General features: G+C 33.5%; 1 protein-coding gene across 1 annotated transcript; it reads left to right on the top strand.

Moving 5' to 3' along the window:
* Positions 1–5,888: 5,888 nt before the first annotated feature.
* On the top strand, positions 5,889–20,028 carry LOC132703198 (uncharacterized). The gene is made up of 5 exons (XM_060672324.1): positions 5,889–6,285; positions 11,900–12,028; positions 12,083–12,230; positions 17,026–17,337; positions 18,929–20,028. Exons 1-5 carry the CDS (start codon positions 5,889–5,891, stop codon positions 19,140–19,142), a joined length of 1,200 nt encoding a protein of 399 aa, XP_060528307.1. The 3' UTR covers positions 19,143–20,028.
* The last annotated feature ends 945 nt before the right edge of the window (positions 20,029–20,973 follow it).

Consider the following 20,973-nt stretch of genomic DNA (forward strand, 5'->3'; position numbering starts at 1 on the left):
GATTAAAATTTAAAAAATATGTATCTTCGGAATCAGAAGTGTGTTGGACTAATTACGCAAAAAATAATGCCTCCAAAATGTCATTAAATATAATATTAAGATATATTACGCAATATTACCACTGCAATTCCACTAGTTAACTTATCTAATTCCAAACACCGTCTTTTCAGAGATAACTTTTATTTTTGACATTACATTGAATTACTTTAATGTTTTACTCGTCGTGGCGCGACTCTGACTGACTGTAAAAACGCCATTGCAATATAAGGTAAAACATATAAAAAGCTGAGCCGCCGAGTCGGCGGAATCTGTTAGGGTCTCGTTGGTAACTCACAAATAGCAACCACCCTACTTCCATTAATTTACACGATTTAATTCCCTCGCCTGTAATTGTTGTGCCTTAAGAAAAAAATCACCTCCTAGGAGCACCTAATTAGAAATGAACAAGCTCTTTTCTTTTGGTGAAATGATTCATCTTTTTAACTTTTTCCCTTTTATGAGTGTTTTTATGAGTAATTTTGAATTTTGCTTGTCAGAGTGGGCTTGTGAATTTTACGATTTGGCAGCAGTGATTTACGTTTTTGGTTTTTTCATTTTGATTTTATAACGTCCGGCGAAGAAGCCATTAACGCCCTAAGAAATTTAACGTCATACTGCAATAAAGGAAGAGAAGTTAATCAATTACACCCACCGTCAGAGGCCATTAGGTTGTTGCCTTGGTTACAATATATCAAGGGCCAGCGACACCGTTAATCAAATTTGGGAGTGCGCTGTTTAATTAAAATGACTGCTGATGTCGTTAACGCATTTTGAGATGGAAATAATTTTATGATTCGAAGTACGGCGGACATTAAGGTGGAAAGCGTTGCCTTTTTGTGACCAGTTATCAGTTAAGCATAGTTAATTTTGCTCAATTAACACTAATATATAATATAGTGTCTTAAAATCCTAAACGAAAGAGATTTTGATGCCTAAATGGTGTTCTGGTTCCATCGCATCATTAATAATGACTACTACGTTTTCAATTGCTTATTGGGTATATTGCCAATTTAAATCTTAGGAATAGGAAGTATTGTTTTCATTTAAGGTGTGCGTTTTTGTTAATATTTTCTGTGTCTATTTACATAGTTTTTACATTTCTCTAATTTCACGTAATATTGAGGTGGCTGTACAAAACAACTTATTTCTACAGTCTCTCTGCCTATTGCCGCTTGACTGATTTTAGTGCCGATTTTAATGCTGTGATCCTATTAGGGACATAAAATCCGAGACACACCAAGTTATAGAATGTATATTGTTCAAAATAAATTGAATTTGTAAGTGGTCTCTTTGCTAAGTCGAATTAGCTTAATAAGCTCTTCATTCAGTATTTTAAAATAGAATCAAAATATTTTCTTGTATTATTGGTTACGATTTGATAATTGTATCAAGACAGTCGTTTTGAGACCATTTTTTGTGCTATTAAACAAAGCGGACAATTCACAGATAAACGATATTGGAGCAAATTGAACATGGCACATATTTTTTCATATAAAAATACAATTTTCTGATAAACTACTGGCGAATGGCGCTAAAAATATGTTTTTCCAAATAAATTTCCAATCTGTCTGTTATTTGTGGGCAAGCACACATTGTTAACTCAATAAATATTTCTACATGATTTAGTTGAAATATAATTTAAAATTTATACCTTTTTATACTCACGTGAAAACATAGATCGTTTTTTTTCGTCAGTATCTGATACGATTTGGTTCTCTCTGCTTTTTGTACAAATACAAAAATAGGCAAAACAATCGCATCGAATATCGTTTTGCCGTTCCATGAGAAAACAATCAACATAATGCAGCTATAAAGAAAAGAGAATACTAGATAAAATTAAAAATAAATCAAAAGGCTATTAAAAGTTGTATTTACAAATTTAGATTTCGGTCAGTGTAAACCAATGATTCATGTAATATAATTATTTAACAGCAATATAAAATAAAAGAACAAAATAAAAGTGAAAACAATAACCATCAAAGCCTCGATAGATTCGTCTATTTACAATATTTTTTTTTTGTTACTTTGAGAATTAGTTACATTTCGTTACAAATAAAAAACAATGAGAAAACAAAAGAACGCGCATCGAAGCAACGTGCAAATAACGAGCCAAATAAAAAACGGCAAAAAATTAAATGAAAAACCCGGAAAATGTCTTTAACGCGAAAATTGAAATGGTGACCCTTCGGAAAATTAATTAATTCCGCCCACCAAATCGACTTAATTATAAGACAATTTAGCGAAGTTGTTTGCGCACAGCAATATCAATTTCTTATTACAAGGACGCGTGTTACCCAGGAAAAGGTCTCCGAGATTGAAAACCGCGCTTTGATTACCCTCAAAAAGGCATAACAAAGTAATGAGTTCTAATGAGCACACGTGACGCCGGAATCACATGACGCTTACTCTACAAAATTTGACTGCGCCCTTTTGCCTGTCCGTTTTCCTATTTACAACGTTTACCATTACGTCCGCTGAATTCTTATCGGCATTGTGAATCGACACGGAAGCACACCGACTGTCATTTACCATCGTTCAACCTATTAAACCGCTGGCAGTGGGGCTGCAAACTTAATTTTCTTGGTCATTTTCTACTCCATTATGTACCGCGGTTGCTACTAATTTCCGTACTTCGGCGCAGTATCGCCTTTTAGACGACGAAGTGTATCGAGTTTATTTTTGAATTGGTTTTTATTGAATACGAGCGTTTGCTGTCATTTTTTGAAAAACTGACCTTATAACATATAATTATTTGCGATTCCAAGAGATCTGTGTGCTAATCCTGACTGATCGCTGATCGCAGTTTGAATTCTATTTTTTTAAATTTTCGTATTGCTATTATAAGAATATTTGAAATATTGCTTCAAACAAAATAAATAAGCTTAATTTTCTCGGTAGACATTCATTTCGTATTACTTTGTCATACAAACAATTTCAATAATATTACATGGACAACACATTCCAGTCAGTCAGTGAAACTACAACAAGCTGGAGTCAATCAGTAAGAGAAGTATATTCTAGACACTTTTTCTTTCTATTGAAGCAAGCGTAATTTTTGTTTAATTAAAATTCTAAATGTATATCAGAATGTCAATACTAAAATTATCAAAAATTAAATAGAATCCCGATGACTTTTTAATCTATGAAAAGCAAAAAAGGGTATTAAAAGAAATAAGAAATCCACAAAAACAGGTAAATACAGTTATCCAAAAATAAGGGTAAAGATTCTTGGCAGAGAGGTGCAGAATCGGTATATATAATTTTACAAAATCTTTATCTCCCGGTGAACAAAATATTGGCTTAAACTCCTTCTAGTCCATCAGAGTTCATGCATAACATGATTTAGCGTAAATATTCATTCAAATTTTTCCGTTTTTTTTTTTTTACTTAATGTCCTGGAGGTTATAATATCCTCGAATAATTCAAGTATATCCAGATGTTTTTGAAGTATCTAAAATTGTGCCAATCAACAAAAAAGGTGAATTGTTTGATCCTAATAATTATCGAGAGTTTTGAAAAAAATTAAGCATTTTCAATTGTCTCATTATTTTGACCATAATGATTTGATAAATCCAATCAGTTTGAGTTTAGAAAATTGCATTCTACCACTCAAAGACTATTGCATATAATGACTGCCATGGTTGAGTGCTTTGAACGAGGGAAGCTTAGCACTCTAACGCTCTATGTCCCTTTCAAAGCCGGTGCCTGTGTCAGTCATTCAGTTTTACTAGCAAAACTAGATTTTTACTGTTTGGAACCCTTTGCACTGGGTATAATATCCGAATGATAATGTACGGAGCTCCGCAGTGCCCCATTTTGGGTCCAAATATCGAAACACAGTTCGCAAAAGGAAGTCAGTCAGCCGTCAGTGGATTCCTGCCAATCGCATAAAATTAAACGAGAATAAAACTCAGCCGTTAATGTTTTCAATAAATATGTTTCGAAAGGAAAATCTGAGAAGTAATTGGGAGTCCTCCTAGATGCTCTCTCTTAGAAAAGATTACCCATTCTCGAGCTACTAGGCTATATTACATTCAATTTTAGCATATGCTGTAATATTGTGTGGAAACTCAACAAACTCCATAAAAATTTATCCAATGCGAGATATATAAATCATTGTCAACCTCGGTTTCAGACACTTAGTGTTATGCCGCTGCCACCTATCACACAATTTGAAAAATTTATAACTCTGAAAATTTCCTGGCTATCCCATTTCCCCCTCAAATTTGATTCGAACTAGCAATTTTAAATAAACTAAAGGCCTAAAAAAATCTCTTGAACTAAAAATAATAATAACAAATCGGGTCACAAATTGGCCATTTCAAAATTTTAAAGAGATAATAAAATCATTTTTTATGAAACAACGTATTTATTCTGAGGAATACAAATAAGTGATAAAGGATATTATCTGACTCTTGACGGTGGTCATTATTTGATTGTGATCAATATTTTCCAATGTTTCTTAATCATTTTATACATAAATCAAACATAATAAGCATGTAATATATTACATTTTTATACCCGTTAATGGTTGTTTTATTTGCTGTACATTTACAGGTAGTTACTTAATTTGAGGCATTCTAGGAGCTCCTGTAAACTATTATGATAAGCAGTTTCCAATATATTTTGATCAAGTTCGATTTGACACAAATTCGCAATGTTTGTACTTTCTGTACAATTTTTAAAATAATTCATAATACCATACATTCGGTACTTACAGTCCGGTATCAAGTGTCACATGAGAATGAGGGTAAATCGATTTTAATTTCGAGTTTGTTTTTTTTTCGTTATGGTGGTTTGCTTTCAAATTTTGAGTAATTGACTTTTGCACCCTTTATTTTTAAATCAAGGAATAGGTAAACATTTTCCGTTGTTTAATGACATTGTCCATAATTGAAAAACACTGTACATAATCGAAAAAATGCTTGAAATAAAAAGTACGGTACTAGATTTTCCGCGTCTGCTGGGTAAAGAATTTTGCTTATCGGAATAATAGTTTTGGTGAAAATAATTCTTCTCTGAAAACCAAAATAACGCCGGAAAAAATTTCAAAAATTAAAAAAAAAATGCTTTGCGGTATTTGATCGCGCCTAACTTTAATGGTTTAAATATGGGTCTGCTACATCTGAAGTCGGTAGCTGCAAATTTAGGGCACCTGTAAAACAAATTAACTTCTCAATCACAGTCTTCTAGTTATGGCAAATTTTCATTAAAAGAGGAACCCCATTTTCAGTTTTGTGCGAATACTGGCCACACCTTGTACATTTTTAAAAATTGTCAGGGATAAAAGTTCACAGCATTGCGTCTTGCGGATCTATTGATACACGATTTTTTTCGATCTTGTATACCCTTTTCGATAAATGATTTTTTTCTTAGATACATGCAAATGCGGTTTTTAAATATTTAAAAATACTCCCGACCCCCCAGCCCCCCAATTTCGATAGGTTCCTTTACCGAACCTAACGCTATTTTATTGCAAAATATAAAGTCGATAACTGGAAATTTCGGATACTCATCGTGTTTCATTGCCATGTTCAAAAATGAGCAGAAATTGATCACAGCCATTTTTACAAGTTTTATGCAACTCACGGATGTTTTAAAAGGAGCAAAGTTCGAAAGTAGTCGACGTCAAATCATAGAACGGAGAACTTTTTTTTCGACGCTGATCATTTCGGACCCATAGGACCTACCGTTACTGCGATCTTGAGTTTATTACGAATACTTTCTAAAAGAATCGATTTCATCATCAACCATTTTAGAGTCTCGCCTCGAGGTGTCTTTTTTTTCCGTGATGAGATTTTGCTTTCTGTTTCAGAATTTGAGGACATGACCGTTCGACAACACCGAAGATGCTCAAACAATGCAAACGTCACTCAAGCGAATTGCTGCTGGTTAAACTTATTTTAATATCGCTATGCGTGAAGACGGTGACGCTATGCGACAGCGAAGTGAGAGACGAGAGTGTGCTGGACAAGGAGTTAAAAAATTACGTGGACCGGGTTTTAAAAGACGAGGGTTTCAGTGTCATACCGGGTGTGGTGGTGGAAAGAATAGACAACGCAGACGTAGCGAATTCAACTAGAAACGGTACCGTTGATAATAATTGCGAGACTGGTAGGAGTGTCGAAGATTTCGAAAGTTACGTGGAAAGGAAGATCGACCAGTACGTCCATACACACGCACTTTCATTGAATTTCGAGCAGACTGCCAGATTTCTTACGTCCAGTACCATTGCTAATGTGACCGGTAAGTCACTTTATACGTAATTTTTCAAAGAAACTTCCACAGGCTACGGTCATATATACTTAATTTCTGGATTCAGTTGTCGTTGAATCGAACTTGCTGGTGTTCCACCATCCTACACTTGATAACTATCAAATTTAAAGTGTACAAGAAACTTCATTGCAACAGTTATATTAAGAAACAATTTTATGTGGCTAACTATAAATTAATAAACCAAAAAATTGCTAACTACAATTTTACCATAGCATCTAGGAAATTATCCAGGTGCACATACCAACTGCGTTTCCCATTTGCTTAACTCATCGCACCAAAAAGTTGCTGCATGACAAAGAGAAAGTTAGGAAAAAATCTAAAAACATCAGTGACTATTATCTAGTCTCGCTATTACGAAAAGATTTTAAAACTACTAAAGAAAACAACTATAAGGATAATTTACTAAAAACTGAAAATAACATAAAAAAAAGATACCAAAATATTTTGGTAATATATAAATAATAGAAAGAACCCAAAATTGTTACCTTCTAAAACAAGATTGCTTTCGAAAAATCGTCAGTGAGCGGGGCAAGTTCGTAGCAAATAGCCCGAATCAGATTTTTATTTTCAAAAGAGGGTGCTTCGCGGATTCTTGTCCTAGAAGGACGCAATGTTTTTTTATCGTGCTCCTGCGGACCACTATGGAACTTTCGCAAAAGCGATGTAATTTGATTGTGAATACACCCTGTATAAAGTGTCCTTCACATCTCGTCGAACTTCAAAGTTACGGCACACTTCTGTAAATATTAAAATTTGTACGGGTAATTGCAATTTAAAATGATATTTTTTCAAATATCTTGCAACCCCTGTATTATAGACGAAACCTTAAACTCTCTCTCGACACACAGAAATTATCACATCTTTAAAAGTTTTTCATGTATCGCCAATAATTCACCCACAAAGCGGAAATTTCTAGGATCTATTAGAATTTTTTGCCCACAAACGCGATACCCTGCATATAATTCCAACAATGTTCGATATAGGATATAGCTCCGGATCTCCTTAGTTTCCTGGTATCCGAATTTTTCCAAACCATGCAATATGTGGTAATATTAAATGACGTCATCGCGTCTAGATTGAGGGCGAGAATCAGCGATTTTCATTTGGATTGTTTCAAATATCTCGAACAGCGTATGTGATAGACGAAAACCGTCAATACAAAAAGTGTAGCCCTTGATACGGACTACAACAATGTTTGAACGGATTAGCTATTGTTTGTACGAATTTGGATTTATGGTTAATAATTTACTCCCTAAAAGAACAATTTTGAGGGTCTTTTAGATTTTTGTCTATAACTAAAACACCTTGTATATAATCGAAAAAATGCGTGAAACAAAAGTTATTGCGCCGGGTCTCTTACGTATTACGGACGTAAAATTTTTCCGATCAGATGAATGGCTTTGGAGGAAAAGCTGTTTTTCTGGATGCCAAAATAACCACACCAGAAAAAATATAAAATAAAATACTTGGCGTTATTTTATTGCTCCCAATTTAAAAAGTCTAAATGCGGGTCCAGACTTCAACTTCTCTCCCAAGTCTGAAGTCGGTAGCTGCAAATTTGGAGTACTTATCATGTTTTTTAAAATTGCACGGAATATCACGAACACCCTGTACAATACTTAAAAACCGTAAATAGAAAAGTTTAAGCTGTGTATATGGGCTATATCGCCAAGCAAAAGAAACTGACATCTAAAACACTAAATATTAGGGGGACCCGTTTTTTAGTTTTTTGGAATTTGCAACGCACCCTGTATATTTTTGGAAAATTGACAAGAATAGAAGGCTATGGAGTCGTCTTCTCTGCGTCTTTTGGTTCAAGATTTTTGCCGGTCTGTAAACGGTTTTTGAAAAATGGTCTTTTTTGTAGACCCTTGCGCACCCGATTTTTTTTTTAATAAGGTTTGTAATACTCCAATTAACTTCGTATTTAACTTTTGGCTCCATCCCCTCTAGTTTCTGAGATTACATAGTTTTCCAAGATAAACGGCCCACCCTACACAATTGCTGTCTATTAGCTTAGGAAATGTCTAGTTAATTTTCTTTTGTATTCCCGACTATGTGGAATCTTATGTTTAATATGCGCTGTGCTTTAATTTCGCAGCCTCGTCTGGTTAGTCTTTAGGTTTGTAAATGAATAAATAAATAAATAAATAAAAACGTACTTTAACCCACCGGAAATTTGCAACACAATACGTTGTCTATATATAATAAGCTATTTTTAAAATGATTCCCCCGTTTGAATGGAATGCCACAATTTTTCACGGGAAAGCGACTGTGACCAAGAAAGGTAGAGAAACTAATTATAAACAGCTTAGGGATGACGTTAGTGAAAAGGTTACCTTGGACAATTTTCTGATGTCAGAAAACTTCCATTCAATTAGGAAGAAGACTTCTTTCATCCAAACAATTTGCAATGGTTCTGGTAGACTTTAAGTACGTATTTTTTATAAACTTAAAATAATTTATGCTGATCTTCTGTCAAAACATTTAGTTATTACCTACTGAACTGTACTGTGCCCAAGTTTTATGAAATTATTTATTACTAAATTAACAAATTGATTATAAATTGCTATTTGTACAAACTTTGGAATTGTTTGAGTAAGTAAGTAAATGTCAAAACTAAGGACCACTTTTACATATTTTTGCCACTTTTTGAGTCATCCTGTTGCAATTTAAAACATAAAAAAATAATTTGATATTTGACGCTTGCGAAACAATTCGATTGTTGTTTAATAGGCGAATTATCATGAATATCGGTGCATTGGGAAGTCTCCTTGGTCAAAGAAGACATTTAAATCAAATGGAATAACAGAAAGTTTTTCCAATCAGGAGTATAATGCTCGAACATTTTTAAAATAATATCCAAGGTTATGAGTAGATATCGAGAGTTTGGCATAGTTACAAAAAACCCTTATTCTAAAAGAGAAAGAGAGACAACAGCACGTGAAGATCGTAATTTGATTACTTTTAGAGTTAGACCTGTGAGATCAGAGTTAACCGGAGCACACCGAAGAGTCCAATTAAATTTTTACCGCAATCAATTAAATGGGAATATTGATCAGTGGGGATACTGAGGAGTCCAGATTTAGACTTAGCCACAATGGTGCACGCATGCGAGCTTGGGGACGAAGAGGTGAAGGATATCGCGATCAAAATGTTGGAGAAAATGCTCATTTTGGAGGTGACAGGGTAGGGCGCACCAACTTGTATTTAGTGGAGTTATGTGAGTGCTCGTTGTTATCTGGAGGACGTTATACAATCTTACATATGCCAACATGGTAATGAGAGTAGTAAACGAAGAGCAAAATGTCTAGGTTTTGCAGTGGCCAGCAAACTCCTCAGATCTTAGTCATATTGAACACATCTTGGATTATCTTAAATGGACGATTAGGAATCGCTAACTTCCCCAAAAATAAGAGCAGCTTCAGAGCATTCTCGTGAAGATTGGCGTAACATCAGAATCTATGCTCCGTCGGTGTGCAGAGGCCGTACGAACTCCAAGAGGTTACTCACATCATTAGGAATTAATCTTTTGGAAGAAATACGATAAATTCTTGAACTCCCAAAATTCACTTGTTTATAATTATTCCTTATTTTGTTCAAAAATTGAACATATTTTGCTTTACTTTTCAAGTTAATGTTTTGTTACAATGCCACAGTCTTAAGAAGAATAAACTAGTTTGTTGTTAATGTTTCATTTGTAAACAAAATTGTTGAAATGTTTTTAAATTTTTATCTCGATTCTATCAAAACATTTATAAATGGCGAGCCTTCAAATTTTTAAAAACATACTCGGGGTAAGAAGGAATTTTAAATGATGTGTTAGAAGCCATAAGTTGTTATTAAAAATATATATAATAATGTGATATATAAGGGAGAGAAATAAAGAGAAAATGCAACTCTAATGGGCTTTAAGAAAATAGGTTAATGAAGAATTCCAGACATGACACTGCAACAAATGCATAATTTTCAAAATATATAATTAATAATAAAAAATAATCTTCCGGAAGATTTTCTTGAAATTTAACATCGGCATTTTTAAATGTAAGGGGCTGATATTCTTTTTACATTTTTCTGGTTTTAGTATGTCTGTTTAGGATTATTTAATACTAAAATCTTCTGGATTCCGCCTGGGTCGGTTGTTGATGAATCGAGCTTGCTGACGTTTCGCCAATCATCTTGTTGGCTTCTTTAGAGTGTAACTGAAACCGGCTCCCATATTGGCGAAAGATTGTTTAGTTGCTTATATATTTTTATATATTCTGGTATATTTCGTTGATAAAGGAATTGATTACATGCAAAAATTTTAGTTTCATTCAATAAAATTTTATGATCGATTTTGTGATTCTGTTGGGAGACTGCTGATTAGTTAATTTTTGTAGTCTTAAAGCTCTTTCATGTTCTTTGGCACTAGTTGATATCCTCCGTCCGGTTTATCCAACGTTTTCTTTGTCGCATATACACGGAATGCTGTGAACTCGTTTCTCAAACCGAATTTTGCCCTTGGCGGATCGAAGATGTTGATATATTGTTGGACACGTGGTGAATCTGATTTTGGCGTTGCATTTCTTGAGAATTTTTGATATATTGTCAGTGATATTTTGAATGTAAGGAAGGACAACAGTGGCAATTATGGTGTTTCTTTCGGAAAGGTTGTAGTATTTTGTGATGCTTATATCTCTAATGTGAAAATTATTAGAGAGAAGAGCAGATGCAAGGGAGTTGATAGACGATGATTTTTGGATCGGATTATGATGTGACAATGCATTAAGGTATTGAAGTGTGTACGTAGGTTTTAGATGAAAAAGTTTGGGTTTCAGGAATAGAGATTCTAGGTCGAAACTAACAAGAATTTTTAATTTTTTAAATGAAATTAAGGATTATTTAACAATTGAAATTTACAAGGTTTTCGTCTCTTCAGTTCTGTACATATCTGGCTTGCAAAGTTTTTTTTATTTGTCACATATATTATTTGTTAAAAATTGCACGTAGTTCTTTAACCGTGACTTTTTTTTTCTCTTTTTATGAAATATCGCGCATTCTGTATGCTGTCTGGTGGTGATCAATAAAACTAACTTATGAAATCTTTTTTAGTAACTCAGTGATTTGGAATCTGCAATTTCTAATCATCTCTTTATTTTCACTCGGACATATTTATTTTTTAAAATAATCGCTCCTAGACTGCAGATAAAGAAATACGAAAGTAGGGAAATTATTCGGGCTTAATAAAAAATCCATATTAAAAGGGAATCGAACCGACTATATCCATACTTCCGGAAGTAATGCATATTAAGCGGATCTACAAATGACTTAATCACGCCGGATTCGGTAAATTTGCTTCGTTGAATTAAATAGGCGAAAATTGACGCACGGCACTGCATCATTACACTATAAAAAGGATTTACCAATCATTTTAACGTTTATGATTTGCACATAAAAACGTCTCAAGCACTGAAATTACGCGTGTCCAGATGAAACTGAAAGTCGTTTCTTTTACCTCTAGACACGTCGGGGAAAAGCTCATTTCTGGTCGGCTTCGGTATGGGATTCTTGGCTTTTTTTCTAAAAAAGCTTCTACTTCCAGTGTTTCTCGGTGCCCAGTTGATTAAGTCCGTCCTCATAGCGATGTTCCTGCCTACGATTTTGGGCAGCGTCGGCAAACTGGTCGGAAAAGGATTGTCAACTTTCTCGGGATTATCATCTGCGTCTGCCGGTAAGTTCCGAAAGCTCTGACCGAGTTGGTAAAGCTTAAAGGATTTTAATACAGGTTTTAACAAGCAACACCAGGAGGTGGAGGATTTCGACTTCAACGAGGGCGACCCGTATAGTAACGATGCGGTCAATGATATTCACGGAGATGGGGACAGTTTAAAATTGAACAGCGTCGATAGCAGCACCATCGCTACTAATAGCAGGTATTCTTCTACTTGGCTGAAAGCGGTAAATTTTGATAGTGTGAGAGATGAGCGGTATTGGTCAACGTAATTAGGCTACACGGATATATTTGGCAACGAAGCTTTTTTATTTTAGAAAATAAAATAACCAAGAGTACCAACCAAGTTCCAACCAAGACAACTTTGGATACAAGCCAAGAAAGTAACAAGTTTTAATTTCTGTGTTTCTGGCAGATCCGTCAATGAATGCTATAAAATACCTAGCAGTTTCCATTAAAAAGCAGCTTTTCTGCCACTTATTGTACCGAAATATCTTTTGAACCTGTACATAAGAAATTAAAACCCCTCTTGGTTGATTGTTTTTTTTTAATTTCAAATAGACTAAAGTCAAAGTCTGCTTTTCCGAAGCATATTGTAACTAAAACTGTATTAAAATGGCAGATATCAGCTCAAAATCTCAGTTCCTGTTCCAAATAGTTACCCGTTCTTGCCAAGTGGTTGCCTCTCCTGTTCGATTTCGATTTCTATTTCAGACCTGCAGACTTTAAGTTAACACCCCTGTTTTTGGGACAACTGGAAGGTTTTTCTTCTTGACTTCTATCAAATTCCAGAAAAAATTGGATTTCTGACAATTCACTGGGCCGAAATCTATATTGAATTAGTAGATATCAACTTAAAACAGTCCCTTCTTTCTTTATATCGTTTCATTTTGGTAAAGTTTCAAGTTACAATTTTTGTTCCAACAATGACTTTTAAATACAAGGTGTTTCAAAAAACATTGCTCCATCTCTCGGGTGGAGATTCGTCTCCCAAAGAAAGAAAGAAAAAAATCATATTTATGTAGGACCGGAAATGCTTAGTTTCCAATATAAAAAGAGTTTGAAAATGCCTACTTTGTAGGCTACATGGCTGCAGTAAAGCAGATTCTTATCATTTTCTTTAGTGTTAATTTTTTAGAATCAAGTTTATTGTGAGTCAAGGGGTTCAAAAATAAATGGTCATAAAAATAACGTTTTGACAATTTTCATGACAAAGCCCAAAGCAAAAAATATTAAAAATTTTTTTAACATATTTGCAGGGATTTTGAAACACCTAAACTAAGAGACTGTTCAGCCTCGACGATTCCTGTGAAAATATTATTACACAAATCAAAAAACAGAAGACTGTAAAGAACGGGACTAACGATAATCGAGTAATGTTATCGTCTTATTATATCTTTACCATTTCGACAAGCTATTTCATTAAGGGAGTTTGTTCGGATGAGATAAAATAAAAACAGAATTGGCCGAGGAAATGTTAACCAGTAAATGCCTAAATTACTAAAACAGTGGTTTCCGCATTTGATCAGTTACTATCTGGGGAAATTTCGTAACAGTAGCAGCTAAACAATTTTTAAAACTATTGAAGCATATCTTATTTCTACCGATTCCACAATAACATCCATTCCAAAGAGCAACAAAATTTTTACACGTAAAATCCATTTGCTGTTTTGAAACTGACTTCTTCTAGACACATTATATTTGCCACCCTTCCTTTTTAATTAGGTTACGTATTAATATTTTTTCCAATTTATAAGTTATAAGCAACATTTATTATTATTATTGAGCTGAGTACCGCAAAATGTCGAAGCTTTATAAAGACCTAATCAATATGATTTATGAGTTTTATGTGATACACCGAGGTTACATTCGGTAGAAAATAAAATTAAACTCGTAAAAAGGAAACCGACAGTTCTCGTTAGACGTTATAAACTTGTGCGAAAACTTTTACGAACCAAAAGCCTGTTTATTTTCCCATAGAGATCGTAAATCGAGATATTTTTGAAAAATTTAAAGTCAATTCGTGTGAGTTAGAACGTCCTCTATTGTTTCCGATCCACAAACCACGGCTTCTGTATTATGTTAATAAAGTAAACTTAAGAAAGGAAACGGTAAACACGATTAACTATTATTTGTTTTATCATCGTCGCGAATGTTATTCGGAGCCACTATATTTTCCACCCAAGAGAAATATTTAGACGTGTTTGAGGACATATGGGCAATTCACCATAGGATTTAACGAAATCATACATCCACAAGTTGTTTCAACCTCACGTGCTGTTGGTTTGCACCTTTTCCTATTGCTAATTTTGATTCAACCAAAAAATTATCGAAAATATTAAATTTTTTTCTATTTATTTCCTGCCTAAAACCAAAATTCTCGGATACATTTCTTTATATAAAACATTATCATCATTTATTGTATTAGTACTTACATATTTTGTTAATATTGTTTAATATAGTTGCCGTTTCATTTAACCCTCCATTCAACGTGTGAAATAAAATTACATATAGGCACTGGTAGAGCTTCTATGAGAAATATATTTACATACTAGGGACGATAATGGCACTTGAATATGATGAATTTTATATTAATATTTCTCTTTCTCCTATACCGACTGGCAACGAATCTCCTGCCTACAACGGCATTTTAAAATGGCTCTAGATAAAAATATGCAATTTGGTAAGTGGAGAGGGTTGAATAATGTGAACTTTGTTCTTTTAAATGGAACATCCTGTAACTCAACTCTCTCCCTCAACTTTCTAAACACGTTTTGACTTTTGTCATACTTCACTTCTAAATAGTTTTTTTTTTTTTAATAAAGGCGTTCAAAACTATGCCACCAGGAGTAAGTTACCGTAATATTTTTTGTTCTGGCCTACTTTGTTTTGTTATGAAATAAAAAAATTTTTGAATTTTTGCATATTTTTGAAAGGCTTTATTTCAAAAACAGTTGATTTTTGACATAGACTACTTTTTAAAAAATTGTTTGGAATTGTTAAGTGTCCAAAAAATTAAAAACATGCACGATGTTCCATTTAAACTAACAAAGTTATTTTCTTTGAAACTGCAACCAAATTGCAAATTTTTATATCAAGGCATTTTTAAATGCCGTCATGGACAGTAGTTTTGTTGTTACTCGGTATATATTTTGTTTTGTTATAAAATAATTTTTTTTTTTGGAATTTTTGCGTATTTTTGAATGGCTTTATTTCAAAAATAGTTGATTTTTGACAAAAAGTACTTTTGAAAAAATTTTTTGCAATTGTTAAGAGTCCAAAAAATTTAAACTAACAAACTTTTTTTCTTTGAAACTGCAACCAAATTGCAAATTTTTATATCAAGGCATTTTTAAATGCCGTCATGGACAGTAGTTTCATTGTTACTCGGTATACTACAATGTTAAAAAAGCGTTATTCAACCTATATTTATAACAATGGTTGGGAAATTTAATGACACCTTTTTCCCAAAATCTGAAAATAAATTTAAAAAGTCAACAGCATTATTTTATAGAAAAGTGCGATGTCAAAATATATCGTCTTTGCTCTTGACGGCAATTAGCCAAATAACCACCACACGGCAATAAAACTACTGGACAGTATGTTACAGATTTTTAAGGTAAAATATAATGATTAAATATTTTATTATGTGTAATTGCATTGAAAAAATCTGGTTCTTATGACTATTACGACATTAATAGTATTATTCTGAAGGGGACTATCAACCAGATTATTGATAAGTTTTTCCGCCCAATTTAAGGTCGCGGAAGGTATATCAATAGTTCCCATATTTGGTAAGGTCTTCGAGACACTTAAAAAATCAATTATCAAGATTTTTTCAAAAAACAAAATGCATTTGTGATTCCCAATTGGGCTTTAAGACCAGCTGGTCAACTGTGCAGGTGGTTCGCAGGGTTGTGGGAGACGTGGTGGAGGGCCTGGAAAAGGAGGAGCAAGCTGCACTCACGCTATGTGCCTCACTAAGGCTTTCGACTGCGTCTCTCATGACCTGCTACTGGAGAAGCTTTGCAGACATGGTCTCCGTGGTCACCCTCAGACAGAAGACACTGTGTCGTCTTTAACAGTAACATATCGGAGATGAGAGTTGTGAGCAGTGGCGTGCATCAGTGCTCCGTCTTGGGTCCGCTACTGTTCACAATTTACATCAACGACTTGTATAATTTTCTGTTCCGTAATAAATGTACACTTTATGCGGAGGATACATCGTTTGTGACTTATGGCAAAGACTCCAATGAATTTATGTTGATGTTGATAATATTGAGCGGATGCCGGAACTGTGGTTCACCAGCAATAACCTTAAATTAACCACAGATAAGACACAACGTCTTGTTTTCTCGACTAATAATAATCTACTGGAGGGCAAGAATTTAAGGCTGTTTGGAGTAACACTTGACGATAGTTTAAATTGGGCCCCTCATATTAATCTTGTGTAATAAACTTGCCTCAAATATTTTTATAATCCCCTGTAACTATAAATCTTTACATAATTTATTCATTGTCTTGTTTTTTATATACATATTTTTCGACATATTGTATTTATGACTTGCCATAATTGTATCAACAAAACGTGGTCAATGAATTATTCTATTCTATTCTATGCTATGTTTATTTCATTTTAGATATCAATAATTACCTTAATAAGTATGTTTTTATTTAAAATTTAATTCTTTTTGACTTTCACAGAGGCCATAAAGATTTATTACAATGGACTTCAATTTGTAAAACGTGTTGTACAAGTTTATAAGAATTTTAAATGATTCTTTTCCAAAATTACGTTGTATTACGAACCTTTAAAAAGTTGCCAGTTTGTGCATTCATCTATTTATAAAAAAAAAAATAATATTGCTTGTAGTAATTTGAATTTGAATTTTTGGGACAAAAAATACTTATGGCCTGTGATAATGTTTTGTCAATTAAATTTTTCCTCAAGTTTCTCACATCGAAATGAAAGTAAGCTTTTTGATTTTTTTTCACAGGTTCGATTTCGCACACAACCGGATCTACACCGCACCCTCAATCAACGACAATTACTATTTGAGACGTCCAAATAAGAAAACCGACTACAAGGTGTTCCACAAAATCCCCTCGTCGTCGTTACTGCTCACGAGTTACGATCCATTTTACAGTCCTCTGCTCTCTCGGTTGGATGCGATTTTCCAACAACTCGGACTGCCTAGCGATAAACGGGCCGACACCGAACGTTGTAGGGAGAGACTAGTGTGCATGATGTACGCCAATCCAGCCAAATACGCCCCGTATAGTAACTTGGTCTCTGCCCAACTCAGTAGGTTAGTTGAAGCAAAAAAAGTTATACCTTTAAACCATAAATTCTAAATTTTGTAAAGTTTCAATCAAAACTTAATTCACTGAAACGGTTATAAAAAAACAACATGAAGACGATACAATTGTGGTCTGATTTTAAAAGTTTCTTAAAACAATTATCGATTTTTAAATATAAAATATCAATTTCAAAATAAATCTTAAAAGCTTGAAATCCTTACCTCTGGCGTAGAAATAAGCATTCACCTTAAGTTACCGTTGCCATAGTCAAACTATTCATATTTCAGGCAACACTAACGCATCAAATTAACAACCTGTGGAGCTATGCTCCTCTACAAAAAAAATCAAGAGTTGTTTAGTTACCATCGAATTAAACTATTCATAATTAATAGCAATTCAATAAATTCAAATCAATTCAATAAACAAATAATAATTCATCAAATTTATAACCTGTAGAGAAATTCTCGGCTATTAAGCAATATAATTTTTTTATTTGACGTGTTTTAGTCGAAGAAACGTATGAATAGTTGTGTGGTTGTGGTAACTTATAATGGTTGTTAGTTACCGTCGTCATAATCAAGCAACTATTTATACTTTCTATTTTCCTAGAACAGTAATGTTGTAATTTGATGAATTTTCTAGCTGTAAAAAATCAGGAAGTATGAATAGTTGCTTAGTTGCGGCAATGTTGACTTAAGATGGTTGTCTGCTTTCCTATAACAAATCCGTAACCTGATATTCTAACTTAAGATAGTTGTTAGTTACCATTGTCATAACCAAACAACTATTTATACTTTCTATTGTATGTTGTATGAATATTTCCAATAGTAACTTAAGATTGTTGTTAAGTTAGCATTGCCATAACCAAACAACTATTCTCTACCATCAAAATACTTTAAATTGACAACCCCTTAAGTTCTAATCAACTATTTATACTTTCTGATTGTCTGCAACCAAAACAACAAAGTTACTACTACTACTTCGTTACTAAGGAATCAGGAGAATTGTTATTATATTTTATATTTTTTTCTCAGTTCTTGTCGTGCTTTCTACAAAAGAATATTTCAATTTTTTATTAGGAGAGAATAACTACGTAGTTTTGAGGAAAGTAATTTGCGTTGATTTTTCCAAGGTCATCAAGTTCAAGTCTTAAAATTTAAGCATTGTTTTTTATTTCAAGGATTTTCTTTAAATTTTGAATCCCACTATTCATTTTTTGGTCGTTCATAAAGACTTTATTAGTGATAAACCAGATACTTCTTCTTGTTACCTTTTTTTAATTTCATGTAAATCGAACTATAACAATATTAACAAGTTTAATTTGATAGTGCGTTACAGTAACCGTTCCAAATTTGTTTATTTCGCAACTTGCTAGCGATCTTATTATAAAAAGTCAAGTTCGGTAATATCTTCGTTTCCAAGAGTTTCTCCTGCTGCGAGCTTGTGTCTCGGAATACTGCACCCCGTAAAACAGGTTGACACGTAATTTCAAGTCAGGACGGGGAGAAAGGATGAGAGGCGAGACATTTTTCTTTTGCTGTGTCGTGGTGCAAAGTGCCTTGATTTGTTTTGTTTCGTGATCGAGATTTTCTGTTACAGGGAGTTAAACGAGCTGCGCAAACCCTCTTCCGACAACCCGGACATATTGAGGTTCTTTAGGTACATGAAGGCAGCCAAAGATGGACAAGATGGCGAGCAATGTCTGGCTCACGGCGGGTGTCCGTCTTTGAACGAGAATCAACCTAGTCCCGCTTTGCTCACTACTTTTAATGAAATCAACAAACTCGTACAAGCTAGAAAACTAAGTGACTGATTTAAAATGGTAACTCAGATGCAGCGCTGGTTTTATTTGTTTTTTACAAGCATCGCGAAAGCACTTTCCGTGTTTCAAGCTATAGCGTTTGATTTTTCGGTTCATGGGTAAAAATGGGCTGCTTTCAAGATGAGACTTGCAGTCGTGGTGGTCTTCAGATTTGGTAGCTCTTATATGGACATTAGCTAAGGTTTTATTTTCAGTTCAAGTCTTGATAGAAAATTTTCTCATCGTTATTACCCTTCTCTCAAATTAAATATTTAAAAATAAGTCACTTCGACCGAACCCATTTATTAAGTAGGAACGTTTGTTAATTTTTATTTAAATTTTTATTTAAATTTTAATAAAATATAAATATCAGCCAAATTGTAGTTTAAGAAAATCCTGCAATATATTGGTCCTTGTTGTCTAAGCTCCTTCTCGCACACATATAAAAAATAAAATAACTGTAAAGTAATTTTCCAAGTCACTGTGGGGAAAAAGAATAAAAATCACAAGCAACAGAAGCAAGCGGGCATTGTAGTGGTAAATAAAGCTAGCACATTAGGAATCTGTTAAGTTTTTCATTGTATGCTGTATTAATACGACTTTGTCGTAGATCTATGAACAAATATTGAAATACCCTCGGAAAAGCCTTCACTTGAAATGGATCGTAAATGTTTGGAAATGGTGTATTTTATTTCTGCGTCCAAAGAAACACTCCTCTTTGATTAAAATTTAGGAAATAAGCTTCTAAGTGTGTTTTCCTCTTTGAACAACGATATTAGAATACAGTATGTCACTACGATCCATTTTAATTGGGGCTGCTAATTTATCTATTTATATTTTATTATTTATCTTTGTATTTATTGATTTTTTATTTTAGTTTCAATTAGTTTTTACTAAATTTAGCTACCCTAGAATCATCGAAATAAAACTTTGAACAAAAATTGTTTCCTATTTCCTAGTCCCTAAAAAAAAACATGAAAAAAATATATGAAATAATTTTGGAGGCAACATATGAGAAAACAATAATAATAATGATAATGGTGATAAACATTGGAGTAAAAATGGAAAATATTATACCAACTCCAGACAAAGAGTTACGAAACATATTTCACCGCTAAAAAATAACGCTTCATCAGGCCATGACGGGATAACCGTTCTGGTGAAAAAGACTGCTCATGAAGAAATAATTAACTCATTATTAAACATAATTAATTTATTTTTTAAAACAGGCGTTGTTCCTACAGATTTGAAAATTATGGACCTATCAGTTTGATTAGTAATTTCGCTAAAATTTTTGAAAAGAGTTTCAAGGACCGATTGATAATTTTTTCCAATCAATATGGTTTTCTTGAAGGGCGGAATACTGGTGTTGCCATGTTCACTCTGGTATCTACTATTGTTAAAAACTTAAATTTAGGTAGAAAGCCTTTTTTTTGGATCTGGCAAAAAGCATTTGATACGGTTAACCACGCAAAGCTTATTAACGAATTTGATCATTATGGTATCAGAGGAATAGTCTCAAAATAAAAATTGGTGTCCCGCAAGGTGCGATCTTATATCCTATATTTTTCATTACATACATGATGACACTGTTCTTGTTTTTAGTGGTGATAACTGGAATACAATTAGAAGACAAACAATAAGTGGATTAAAACTCGTCCAAAATTGGCTCTACACCTATTAATTAACGTTGAATATACATAGCTTTTTCTCTAACAGCAGCAAGTAGGAGTAGGACAGAATATGAATTTGTTACTTGGGATGATTATAATGTGGAGCAAGTTCCTTGCATAAAATATGATAGATAAGCATCTCAAATGGGGACCACATATTGATTATTTAA

This window comes from Cylas formicarius, unplaced genomic scaffold (genome assembly GCF_029955315.1).
Source record: "Cylas formicarius isolate icCylForm1 unplaced genomic scaffold, icCylForm1.1 PGA_scaffold_6__28_contigs__length_40554024, whole genome shotgun sequence".
Lineage (NCBI taxonomy): Eukaryota > Metazoa > Arthropoda > Insecta > Coleoptera > Brentidae > Cylas > Cylas formicarius.